The sequence below is a fragment of the Meriones unguiculatus genome, chromosome 7 (genome assembly GCF_030254825.1).
Source record: "Meriones unguiculatus strain TT.TT164.6M chromosome 7, Bangor_MerUng_6.1, whole genome shotgun sequence".
NCBI classification, from domain to species: Eukaryota; Metazoa; Chordata; class Mammalia; order Rodentia; family Muridae; genus Meriones; species Meriones unguiculatus.
Genome location: NC_083355.1, coordinates 82,982,587 through 82,995,333, shown reverse-complemented (window position 1 = coordinate 82,995,333; position 12,747 = coordinate 82,982,587). Strand labels below are relative to the sequence as shown.

The following is a 12,747-nucleotide window of genomic DNA, read 5'->3' as shown; positions in this document are numbered from 1 at the left end:
AGCCGAATGTTCATTAAACTCTCCCACTTCTTAAACGGTTAGAGTTATACAACTTACTGATTAGTACATAATTATATAGTTACCAAATTGATCATCAGGCAAAGGTTAAATAAGACTTTTCACTCCATACAAGCAAGTTTTTGGTAATTAAAATATATTGTATTGCACTGGGTAAGTGATGCAATCATGCTGTTAGTGTTTTTCTTGTTCCCATACCTCCATCCCTCTTAATTGTTCATTTCTTAACATCACGTCCAATTCTAAAGGTTGATTTCGCAGCTCGTTGACTTTCCGCTCATCTTGGGTGTTTTGCATGCTTTCTTGAACATTGAGAGAAAGTTGTTTTGACAAAATCATTTCCACAGCTGAGTTCTGAAAACATAAAAAGATTAATTGCTGAATAGCCTACCTTCCAAATGAACCATTTTCATTTTTCTTGATTAAAAAAACATTCCAGTTGCTTGTTGACTCAGGCTAAAGGCTTTAAAGAGGTGTATTAGGGTGCTACCAAAGACAGAATTTTCCCATATGATAATTAATACCTGCATTGCTCCTCCTTCCCCCAATATGAAACATTTTTGTCATTGTAACAAAATTGCTCCATTATATACTGAGGTCTAATATATAACCTTAAAGAAATCAAACAGAAGGGTCAAGAGTTCCCACATTTATACTTAGTATCCATAACCTGGGGAAGACCAGACAGACGGTAGGTGTTCATTTCTACCGATCAGTAGTTCAAAACAAGTAGGTAAGTGAGGAAACGCCAAGGTGTCATGACACTGAGAATAAACGAGGCCTTCAACCAGTTGGCAGTGAGGATTACAACCTGGCCAGTTGGGAGATGACTCAGTAAACACAAGTGCTGCTAGCCAAGCTATCCTGCGCAAGTCCAACCCTCAGAGCCCAAGTCAACAAGAAGAAAAGTCGGATGTGCTGATATATAACCCAGGGATTCTACCTCCAGATGAGACTTGGAAAGTGTACCTGAGTGCATGTGTGTGCACGGACCCCCAGAACACACTTGCATAACAAACAAATAAAAAAAATTACGTAAGGTGGGAACTATTATACAAGGGTAATTTAGTCTTTTTTGAATTGTTTTAGGAACTTGTTATCAATGGGGCATTTGTGTTCACTTTATTTTCAATGACAGGTTCCTTTTTATCTTAAATTAGATTCATTTAGCATGTGTATGTGTATTTAGCATGGGTGTGGACATCAGAGGACAACCTCTCTTGCTGAAGAGGACTTGCTTCTCTCCCTCTGGTCCCGGGGATTGAACTCAGGTTCTCGGGCTTGGCAGCAGGCACCTCTACCCACTAAGCCATCTCTAAGCATGTATTGAACACTTACATGTACCAGGCACCATGTCAACAATTCTGGGAGTAGATGCAGACGGAGACAGTGCTGAGGATCAAACTTTTGCCTGGCATGTACAAGGCAGGACCACATAAACTTTACAAAATAAAACACATAAGCTAACGAAAAGCACCCCCCCAACACACACACACACACACACACACACACACACACACAACTCACAGAGTTAACAAAAGGGGACACATGCAGGAAGATAAGGGGAACTTTTAATCCTATCTTTGTAACTGTCCTGAACATCCGAAACAGTCCTAAAATGAAAAGTTTACATAAAGCAAGCACCTGCCTGGAGTTTTGCCAGCTCTCGCTGGTAAGAGAATCCAGCTGTCCTGAGCACCCAGTTTGGAATAAGTTACTGCTTTGAAATGTGACAAATAATTATGATTTTGCAAGTCCCCTCTTGGGCTTTGGTGAAAACCTGTGTGGAGGACAGCCTCACAGGGAGAGGTCCAGAGAGGCAGTGAGTTGAAAAAGAAAAGGCATGGGAGGTAAGGAGGGAAAAGGTTGCTGGTGATGCCTGCCTCCTCTCACCTCCTTGGAAGGACCCCCCAAAATGTCCCTGGACACAAGAGGGCCTTCACCAAAGGCCTAGAGGCCAGGCCCCAGGAGAGCATTAGCTATTACTGCCATGCGCCAAGAATCTAAAGCAGCAGTACTTTCTTACCTGATGAGTCAGCGCCTGAGGACCACCAGTAACCCAGGATGTCACAGGCAACATTTGTAATGTCAGACACAGCATGTCAAACACTCCAACTCACCAAAACCCCCCCAAAACCATGTGTTCATTCACCCCAAAAGCCATTTTCAACCACGACAGACAGGCCAACAGAATCCCTCCAACAAACATTTCAAACGTAACAGGCAACATTCCATTGGCTCATGCCAAGGAGGTTGGAACCCAGCCTGGGCCCTGATTGGCTCCTGGAAAGTTCCATCACTTCCTCATGCCCTGCTCACCATCCTCTGTTACATTTTATTTTGGTTGTACATGCTACTATGAAACGTTTTACCTTAAATCATAAAACAGGTAAGACTTATATGAAGGAAAAAAAAACCCATGTAATTGAAAACAAAGATTAAAGTGATACAATTTTCCATATTAAAGAAACTTAAAGCTACCCTCATATCTCCTGTAACTTGTTCATCTCCCAAATCAAATACTTTCCTGTAACCAAACATACATTGTCATCTTTACCATGTTATAGTCTATATTTTGTTATTCTGAGCTCTCATAGAAATTAAGACCTTATATGTATCACTTTGTAACTTGTCCCAGTTGGTAGATTTGGAAAAATCTAACAGATAGACATCAGTTCGGGTTTTTGTGGATCTGTTTTGTTCAATGAAGGAAGACATCAGTTAGACTCTTCCACTAGTTTTGTTTCTGTTACTGTGGCGAAATACCCTGATGGAGAGCAACTAGAGAACTCAAGGTTTACTGTGGTTTATAATTCCAAGTTATAATCCATCGTGGTGAGGAATCCACGGTGGTGTGGGAGCCTGAAGCACGAGTCATGTCACATCCAGAGTTGAGAGCATGCGCGACTGGTGCTCAGCTTAGTCTCTGCTCTTACACAGCCAGGCAAATGGCATCGCCCACATTCAAGATGGGGCTTCCCATCTCTTTTAACCCAACTAAGAAAACTCCTCACAAACATGCCCAGGAGCCAATTATCTACATAACTCCTGACTGAGACTCTCTTCCCGGTTATTTCCAGATTATATCAAGCTGACACCTAAAACTGTCACTATGAATGACGTCATTGCTTCCCCACCTTCCCATTACAGGCGCTGCTGTGACACAGGTACGTCTGCAGATCCTGCATGTGCACACGTGTGTCTTCTCCCCTTTCCCTCTGGTATGTCTGCATAATTTTTCGTTAACTTCTGTTCCTGGCCCCTTGGTTTTAAAGCAGGTCTCACTGACGCATGAGTTTCTTATCTGCCTAGAACAAAATTACTAGTCATAAAACACGATCCATTTGGTTCTCTAGACTCGATTATCATTTCTATTACGACCAGTATGACAAGTCAAGAAAGCCAAGTCAATAATAATGTCTTTTTCCCAGTCAGGGAACTATGATACGATGACAATCAGAACCCTACATCCACCACCTGCCAGCAGGAGGATAGACGTTAGAGCACCTCTCCAGGATATCTTCTCTCTTCTCCAAAACCTTCTAATATGGTACAGTGAGAAACAGTTATAAGGGAAAACATCACATGACGGCAAACACCCTGGGAAGATGCCACGGTGGCATGGTGGGTGAAAGGCACTTGTTCCACTGGCATGAGCAGCCACAGAAAAAGCCGTGTGCGGCCATGCATGCATCTGTAAGCCCAGTGCTGAGGGAGAAGGGCAGAAATAGGAGAAACCCTAGGGCTTGCTGCTTGCCAACAGGGTAGAAAAATGGGCTGAAGGTTCAGCGAGAGACCCTGATTCAAAGGCATAAAATGGAGAGCCATACAGGATACTCAGCATTTTCCTCCGAACTCTGTACACGGAAAGGTGTCAAACAAACATACATCACACACAAACACACACACAAAGACAAAACTGAAAGGCAGAGCGCAACTGTCTCCGAGCTGTGTTTCTCTCCGTGTGACTCTTGTTACAATGTCTAACATATTACTGTGACTTAGAAGGCAAACCTTCACCTCTCCGCCCTCATCACTGTCACTCTGCTCTCCTCTACCCCTGTACTCCAGCCAGAGTTATTTTACTACTTCTTCCTTCTTCTTCTTCTTCTTCTTTTACTACTTCTTCCTTCTTCTTCTTCTTCTTCTTCCTCCTCCTCCTCCTCCTCCTTTTTTTTTTTTTTTTTTTTTTAAGACAGGGTTTCTCTGTCCTTGCTTTCCTGTCCAGGAACTCACTTTGTAGACTAGGCTGGCCTCAAAACTCAGAGAGATCCACCTGCCTCTGCCTTGTAAGTACTGGGATTAAAAGTGTGTACCACCACCAACCAGTAAGACACAGAGTTCTTAAGACACTGAAAATGCCTCCCACTTCCCTGAAACCTGTTCCTCTGTCCAGGGCTCCCCATACTCGGCCCAGGCTCTGCTAGCTCCAGCAGGCCTCTGCATCTGTATTCAGATCTTGCATCCTACAAGAGGCCCTCCCCCATCCAACCATCAAAATCCAACAACTTGGCTAAAGGCTAATGGGGAGGATGGTTTCCTTGCCCTCTTCTGGCATGCGTATGTACATGCAGATAGAGCATTCATACACTAAATAAATAAATAAAGCTTAAAAAAATATTCTTAATTTTTAAATTTAATTTGAATTCGTGTTTTTGTCTCTTCAGTTGAAAAAGAAACAATTAAATGGGCAATAAAGAGTCAAATATAGATATGGCCTTTGTAGCATGTTCTCAAATGCACGCTGCTCATGGATGTGCTTTGGAGATCACTGGTCCCAAGAACGATAACCCCTGGATTGTGAAAAATGTCTCTCTCTCTCTCTGTGTGCATGTTCATCCTCCCATTAAGGTACCAGGATAAGCAACAGCTGACAGAGACCTCAACCACTATAGTATTAAACCCCCACTCACTACATGGCCTTCCTTTCCCTCTAAGCACTGACTCCAGCCATGTCCCTGCTTGCTTACCCACTGCTGGAAGCCTAGCACATATGAACCACATGTATGATCACCTGTCTTCCAGGACTTACCTACACATGTTTCTTATGCATCAAATTATATAAGTTATAATTGCTCAGAAATTTCTTTTGAAAAGAACTGACAAGAAAGTTAAAACATAATTATAGACGAGAGGTTTTGGGGGTTTCAAAGCAATTATGTCATATAGATTGCAACTTGGGAAGAGTGGGACAAGAAAGATCATACCAATTATGCAGAAATGTCACTCTAATTGTTTTCTGAAAAATAATAAATTAGGAGCGCGCGATTTTCCTTGTTATTATTCCCTATCATTTCCTTTCGATAACACATAAAGTCCTAAGAGACTAGCAGTCCTCATTCTCTACCACCTCTCAACTGTTAATTCACTTGACCTTACAGGAGGGTGGGAAACGGGGGCCGTTCTGCCTATGCATGGAAATCACATTTATAAAAATATGTAGCATGCTTTGAATGGACACCATGCAAATACGTCCCACTTTCTTCTTGCCTGGAAGCCTGCCTTAATCACGCCAATATTAAGACAAAGTCAAGACAGTCCCAATCTAAAAGAACTTGTTCCATTCAAATAAAATCCTGAGCGGTGGATTCAAATACATAGAGGTCACCACAGTTATTACTTGCAAGCACAGCCGTGCTTTCAATGAAACCCAAATCAATGTTATTTACTAAAGGAAAATATTCACCAACCAACACTACAAAAGAAAGAGATGAGTGAGAGAGAGAAAAAGGGAGAGAGACACAGACAGAGACAGATAGTAGAGGGTGGGAGAGTAGGAGGAGTTAAAAAAAATATTAAAGGGCTTTTAAAATCTTCCAGAGGCTATTTAAAATAACCTGTTAAGGGGCTGGAGAGACGACTCGGTGGTTAAGAGCACCCTCTGCTCTACTGTAACGGTCAGAGTTTGGATCCCAGCACCTGTATCAGCTGGCCTCTCAAACCCCAATCGCAAAGCCCTGTAACTCCACTTCCAAGGGATCCTGCACTCATAAGCACCTGTATACACGGCACACACTTACGGAGATACGCTAACACATAAATAAGAACAAGTCCTAAAAGATCCTGACAAATGCGGCATGTAAGGTGAACATTAAAGAAATGTTTAGCACCACATTTAAAGCTGTGAAAATTGTTCTCTTCACATCATACCTGAGCCACCGGCACAAAAAACAGGTCTCAATAAATACTTTATATTTATCTGTGTGTCTATGTATCTATCCATCCATCCATCCATCCATCCATCCAGAGGACAACTAACTTTCTGAGGTCAGTTCTCTCCTATCAGGTGGGTCCTGGAACTCAGGCCATTGGGTTTGGTAGCAAGCAACTAAGCAACTTTACCCAGCAAGATAGTTCACTGTCACTCAGCGATGTATGTGACAGATTAAGGGCTTTCTTTTGGGATGGCACGTATTTTATCTCATTCGCCTTTGTCTTCTGAGACAGGCTCTCGCTCTACTGCCGACAGGAATAGCTAGGGCTCTTAGGCTTGGCCACACCCTGCTGCATGATTACCATATTTTGGATCAACCAGATTAAAAAAAAAATCAATCAGCTTTATCATGAAATAGTGTTCCTTCATGTGCCTGTGTGTTGATCACCGAGGCTCCCACCCAGTTGTGCCATGAGCTTCATTACGCCTGGATCTTAGTTGTCCACCTACAGCTTTGCTCCTTGATCCCTTTCACCAGCGCTGTTTGTTCACCCTCAACATCGCTCTTAACTTTACACAGTACAGTGTTACGAATAATGAAAGGATGCCTGGCACCAGTGGTGGAAAAAGATGCAAAATGCATACCCAGGAAAGTCACATTACAAAAGAAGAAAGCATGTTGCTGCAGAATTAAAATTAAAACCACCTTTCTGTAATCCAGACTTATGAAAATTATTCAAAGACCGCGCTGGCTAGTTCTGTGTCACCTTGACACAAGCTAGAGTCATCTGAAAGGGGGAAACCTCAGTTGAGAAAATGCCTCCGCTAGGTCTGGATGCAGGGCATTTTCTTAATCAGTGATTGATGGCAGAGGGCCCAGGCCAGGGTGGGTGGTGCCATCCCGTATCTCCAGGTGGTCCTGATTCTCTAAAAAACGCAGGCTGAGCAAGCCCTGAAGAGCAAGCCTGTAAGTAGACCCCCTCCAGAGCCTCTGCCTCAGCTCCTGCCTCTAGGCTGCTGCCCTGCTTGAGGTCTTGTCCTGGCTTCCTTCAGTAATAGACTCCACTGTTAAGACGTAACACAAATTAAACCTTTTCCTCCCCAACTTACTTTTGGTCATAGTAAAGGCAATATTACTTTTGGTCATAGTAAAGGCAATATACAGCAAGCCTATAGCCAACATCAAACTAAACAGAGAGAAACTTAAATCAAAATGCCACTGAACTCAGGGACAAGGCAAGGCTGCCCACTCTCTCCATATCTCTTCCTCATGTAAGATTAAATTGAAGCTTAATAAAATTAAAAGCCATTTTTGGATGGTGATCTTTCCCTGCAGTTTTCTATATATTCTATTGAACTGGGGTGTCATAGCTACAATGGGATGGAGAAATTTGTTTACAGGTGATTAGGCAACGAGCCCCCTTTGGTAATGCCATATGTTTGCTCTCAACAGAGCTAAGAGCACTGTCCAGTTGTCAGGACTGGAGTTCGAATCCTAGCACTCACATCACAAGCTGGGTATGTTGTGCAAGCCTTCAGTCCTAGTACCATGAGGCAGAGATGGGAGGCTCCCTAAGACTTGCTGGATTCCACCCTGGATGAAGAACTGGTAGTTTCACACTCAGGAAAAGGTCCTCCACCAAAATCAAAGGGATAAAGAAAGTGATTGAGGCCTTCCGTGCACATGCAGAGAGGCACAGACCTGCCCACCCACCCCCCACACGTATGTATATATGAGCATATACATTATCTTCAAGACACATTCGCGCACATGTACAAACACAAACAAAGCTCTTAAAATGTTATGTACGGTACATAACATTTTTAAAAATAAAAAAGAACTGCAAGAAAACACACTTCTTCCTTCTTTTGAGGAAATCCAGGAGCCTAAGTACTGGTATTTTCTCACTAATGATCCGGCAGCATTTCCAGGTGTGTTTGCAGTACAGCATTAACAAAAGAAGAGAAAGGAGCCTATTCCTCGGCAACAGTCTCTGATTTCATTTACAAAATTGACCAAATGGGGGGAAAAATAAGCTCTTGGATATATTTTTTTTTAACTGGGAAAATGACTAAAGCCCATTTTCTTCTCTTTTGCCTTTTCTAATTTGCCTTTGTGCTCTTGACCCAAGAAACTGTATCTGATTACATATCGGCGAGAAGAATCAGCCTAAATTGATGACTGACATCTGAACAGACTGAACAGTAATATTTCACCACAGAAATCTGGACCATTTTCTGAGGGCTCTTTTGACAAGTGAGCTTCCTAAGTGGCCGGTCCTTTGAGGACTTAATTAGGAACTCAGAATGCTTGATTTGAGACTCTTTTGAAAGAGGCACACCTCTTCACTCGCAGACTCTGCGTCTCGGGAGCAGAATCACGGCACTTACTGCGTTTGTTTCCCAGCGTCTCGGGGACTCGCCCACTGCTGCCGACTTCTGAGTGGGCTCGGGCACACTGGAAGCGGCTAGCGCCTCTCCGCCTGGCAGAGAAAACTTTGCATGTTTTTCTGTCGAGCCTTTGGATTGAAGGATGTTGTTGAGACTCTTTTCACTCTCATGCTTGGCAGCTTCAATTCTGTTTTCCAAATCCTTTTGTTTACATTTAAGCGCTTTCATGTCATCTTTAATCATCTTCTGTCCCACCAAAGATGTGTTGTGCTTAATGGATTTTGCTAAGGCCGAAGCCTTCTTCCATGTGCTGCCTTGTAAACGGAGCCTCCCCTCCAGCGCCTAGGGTAGAGCAAAGGCAGTTACAAAAAACATCGCATTCAGGTCTCTGCAGAGTTTGTTGACTTTATGTAAATCACAAAGTATCCTGTTTTCATTAATACAAAATATGTACTTAAAAAAAAAAAAAGGTGTCAATACTTCGAAGAAGAAACTTCGGGGAACATTCAAACCACTGCGGCACCCCACATCAAGTTCTGTAATAGATTTCATTAAGATGTAGGGTGTCTGCAGCCAATAATAAGGAAAATATTCATAGCACAGTTTGTAAAACACAGGAGGCGGTTCATAGGCGTTTGTTGGGTAGATTTCATTTAAGATATCGCCTCCTGAGCTGGAGAGAAGGCTCAGTGATTAAAAACACTGACGGCTCTTCCAAAGGACCTGAGGTTTGTTCCTAGTGCCCACAAGGCTGCTCACAACTATCTGTAACTTTAGTCCCAAGAGATCCAACTCCCTCTTCTGGCCCCTGTGGGCATTGCACACACAGGGTATATACACACACACACATACACACACACACATACACATACAAACACACACACACACACACACACACACACACACTAGACACTCACACATAGAAAATAAAAATAGGTAAATCATCAGGTGTGGTGGCATATGCCTTTAATGCCAGCACCGGAGAGGCAGAAGCAGGTGAATCTCTGAGTTCAAGGCCAGCCTGGACTATGTAGCAAGTTCTAGGCTAGCTGGAGCTATATGATGAGACTCTGTCTCAAAAAAACAGGGAAGAGTCAGGCTTTTCAAAACTCAAATACTGAACGAGTACCTCAACCATGGAAAGTATCAAAGAGGATAAAGAGTCATTTGGGATGCCCGTATCAATCTAAATTCTAGTATTTAAAATTAAGCTAATTTTACACAGGGCACTATATGGGCTTGCTGCATTGATGCACAAGCAGTGCAAAAGCCAGAGGTGTTTTTCAGACACAGATAAGGGCGTTGGTCCTCTCTTAGAAAGGACTGGTTGATACGGGACAAAGAGTAAAGGAGACTCTTCCAGGCTCTACCAGAATGAAAATAGACAGGGCAAAGCGCATACAAGTCCCATTCACCCAAGATGGAAGGTGCAGACTGCTACATTTCCCCAGTGTCAAGCTATCTGCCTTCATTCTGCGGCTTTTCAGAATCCTGTGGAATTACATTGTTTCTGAAATGAAGACAATGAGGAGTCACAGGCTGAATCACTGTTCAAATGGCTTCACCAAGGGACTTGACCACTAGAGAAGCATTTTTTTTTCTAGACTACTAAGAGCTTTCTAAATAGCATCTGATTTTCCTTGATCAAAGGTACTGAATTACTGTTAGGCAAAGGCAATGAAAAGTCAAGTTGTCAAGAATATTGATTCCCCACCCCCCAAAAAAATATTGCATTATGTTTGGACATTGCTAAATACCTGTAATTTCTGCATTCTGTCCTCAACCGTTATTTGGTCCTCAGAGTCATCACAAAGGCTGAGAAACTCCTTGGAGATGTCACCCAATGTGTTGTTTAGGTCTGCGAGGCAATCCTGGTATGAACTGTGTTCTTGAACATGACCCTCTAATTTCTGCACAGAATCCTGAAAATAAAACCACTGACAATTAACAAATTAAGGGTCCCCCCCCACACACAGATTTACTTTACAACGTTTCACATTTACTCTATTTATTGCTTTAAAACAAAAGAGTTTGCCTCTCAAAATGAGACAACATGAGAGCAACCTAACTCCAGGATCCTTTCCTAAGGATAAAAGGCAAATCTGTGTCAGGGAAAAGGAATCGTAACTCAAAAGCAAGGCCATCTTCAGGTGATCTTCCTGGGCTAAGGACGCGACAGACCACACCTTAAGCAGATACCGGCAAGAGGTAACCTACAGAAGATCCATCCAAGCAGGCTTCCCAACCCAAGCCCACCTTTGGGTAATCAGGATTTCGTGCCCAGGTGACTCTTATACTGAAACTGGATTTCAACGTTTAAGGAATTAAAATCAGTTTGACTGAAAGAATGGACTCTGTTAGGCCACGGGGACAGCTCATCTCAACTCGTTCTATTGCAGATCGTGTGGAAAGACCTGAGGCAAGAACATGACAACTGATAGAAATTACTACTCCGGATGAATGGATAGATGAGTGGGTGGATAAATGGTAGGTGACTGAGTAGATGGTGGGTGGGAGGGTGGGTGGGTGACGGGTAGGTGGGTGGAGGAGTGGATGCATCTGTTGACAGATAGACAAACTGGACGAGCGGGTTAGTGAATGGATAGATGGACAGGGAAGTGGATGAGCAGATGGATAGATGGGTGGATGGGTGGGTGGATGGATGGATGGATGCATGCATGCATGCATGGAAGATGGGTGGGTAATGTCACATAACCATCTTCGTAGAAATTCCTAAGGAGCTTTAAGTTATCCAATACTGAGGAAGGGAATTTCAACAAAGGGAAATAATACCATAATCAAGACAGAATGGCTTCCTCTCGCCATAGTGACTCCTGCCTTCTTGAGAGTCGCCATTTTCATGTAACACTGAAACCCACTGAAAGCCTTGGGCTCAGCAAGAGAACAACACCCGAGCACTAGTTCCGCGTTAAGAATCCTGACTGCCGCAGGCGCTGGGCTTTTCTCTGCCCATCTCACCTGGAGCTGCTGAAGAAGGCTTTCATGCAGGAGTTTTATTTCCAGCCACGGCTCCTCACGGAAGCTAGGATTTTTAGTGCACTCCAAGAGGTAATTGCCCTGAGATTTCAGCTCCTCCAGCAAGGATGTCAAATCTTGGGCTTTCTGGAGGAATTTCTTATAAATTTTTAACTGGGCTTGCTTCTCTGGCAAGCCGGGTTGGAGAGCAAAGCCCGCTTCTTGCTGCTTCTTCAGTTCCGTGAGCATCAGCCTCAGGTCCTCCTTACTCTGCAAATACTTCTCTCCTTCCAGCACAAGCTTTTCTTGATGGCTAAATGTTTCAAGAGAGTTTAGAAGTAAAAATAAGCAAAGGAAGGGGCACTTTGCGTACTCTATCTCAGCATACATTAGATGTAAGTGGCACTAAAGTAATACAACTGCATATTATTTCCAGGAACGCAGCTTAACTCTCCAGCCCTTCAAACAGCATTAAGCTTAGCTCAGATATTATTTGACTATTACTAAGGGATAATTTTTGTTATACAATGAATATTTTTTACAAAATAGTATGTTTTAATTTCTAACTAGTCCCAGCGATGTTTACCACACTGCAATGTGCTCTAAAGTCCTATTTTATACTTCCATAAAACTAAAACAAGTGGGGCTGGAGAGAGAGGTCAGATCAGTAAAGTACCTGCCTTGCAGGCAAGAAGAGCTGAGTTCAATCCCTAGAACCAATGGAAAGAAAGAAAGGAAGGAGGGAAGGAAGGAAGGAAGGAAGGAAGGAAGGAAGGAAGGAAGGAAGGAAGGAAGGAAGAAGGAAGAAAGAAGGAAGAAAGAAAGAAGGAAGAAAAGAAAATGAAAACTTCAGTAGAACAATGCTATAACCACTGTGCCAGAGAGGAGAAGGCGATGGATGTCTAAGCCTCACTGTCCAGCTGGCCTGCCTAACAATTCCATGCCAGTGAGAAACTATGTCCCCAAAACCAGGTAGACATGCCCAAGACCATCGTTAGAAGTTGACCTCTGGCCTCCACACATATTCATGCATGCGCAAACACACACAGAGCAAACATGCACACACGAAGGCTTCCATTCGGATTCAATTCCAAACAAGAAATGTACTGTTTTAGATGTGAGTGTAACCCGAGGCTCAGGATCCATTACAGGAAAAGGGGCAGAAAGATTCTAAAGAGCCAGTGGTCAAGTAGGGCCAAACGAAACAG

General features: G+C 43.2%; 1 protein-coding gene across 3 annotated transcripts in view; it reads right to left on the bottom strand.

Annotated features, from left to right (window-relative positions):
• Positions 1 to 12,747, bottom strand: part of Syne2 (spectrin repeat containing nuclear envelope protein 2) — a 302,588-nt gene that overhangs the window by 156,405 nt on the left and 133,436 nt on the right. For all 3 annotated transcript variants that reach the window (XM_060387664.1, XM_060387667.1, XM_060387666.1), the window contains exons 43-46: positions 11,543 to 11,852; positions 10,321 to 10,485; positions 8,564 to 8,905; positions 217 to 372 (exon numbers count right to left, since the gene is read on the bottom strand). In XM_060387664.1, coding sequence (XP_060243647.1) covers positions 217 to 372; positions 8,564 to 8,905; positions 10,321 to 10,485; positions 11,543 to 11,852 — 973 coding nt within the window. The remainder of the gene's footprint in view (positions 1 to 216; positions 373 to 8,563; positions 8,906 to 10,320; positions 10,486 to 11,542; positions 11,853 to 12,747) is intronic.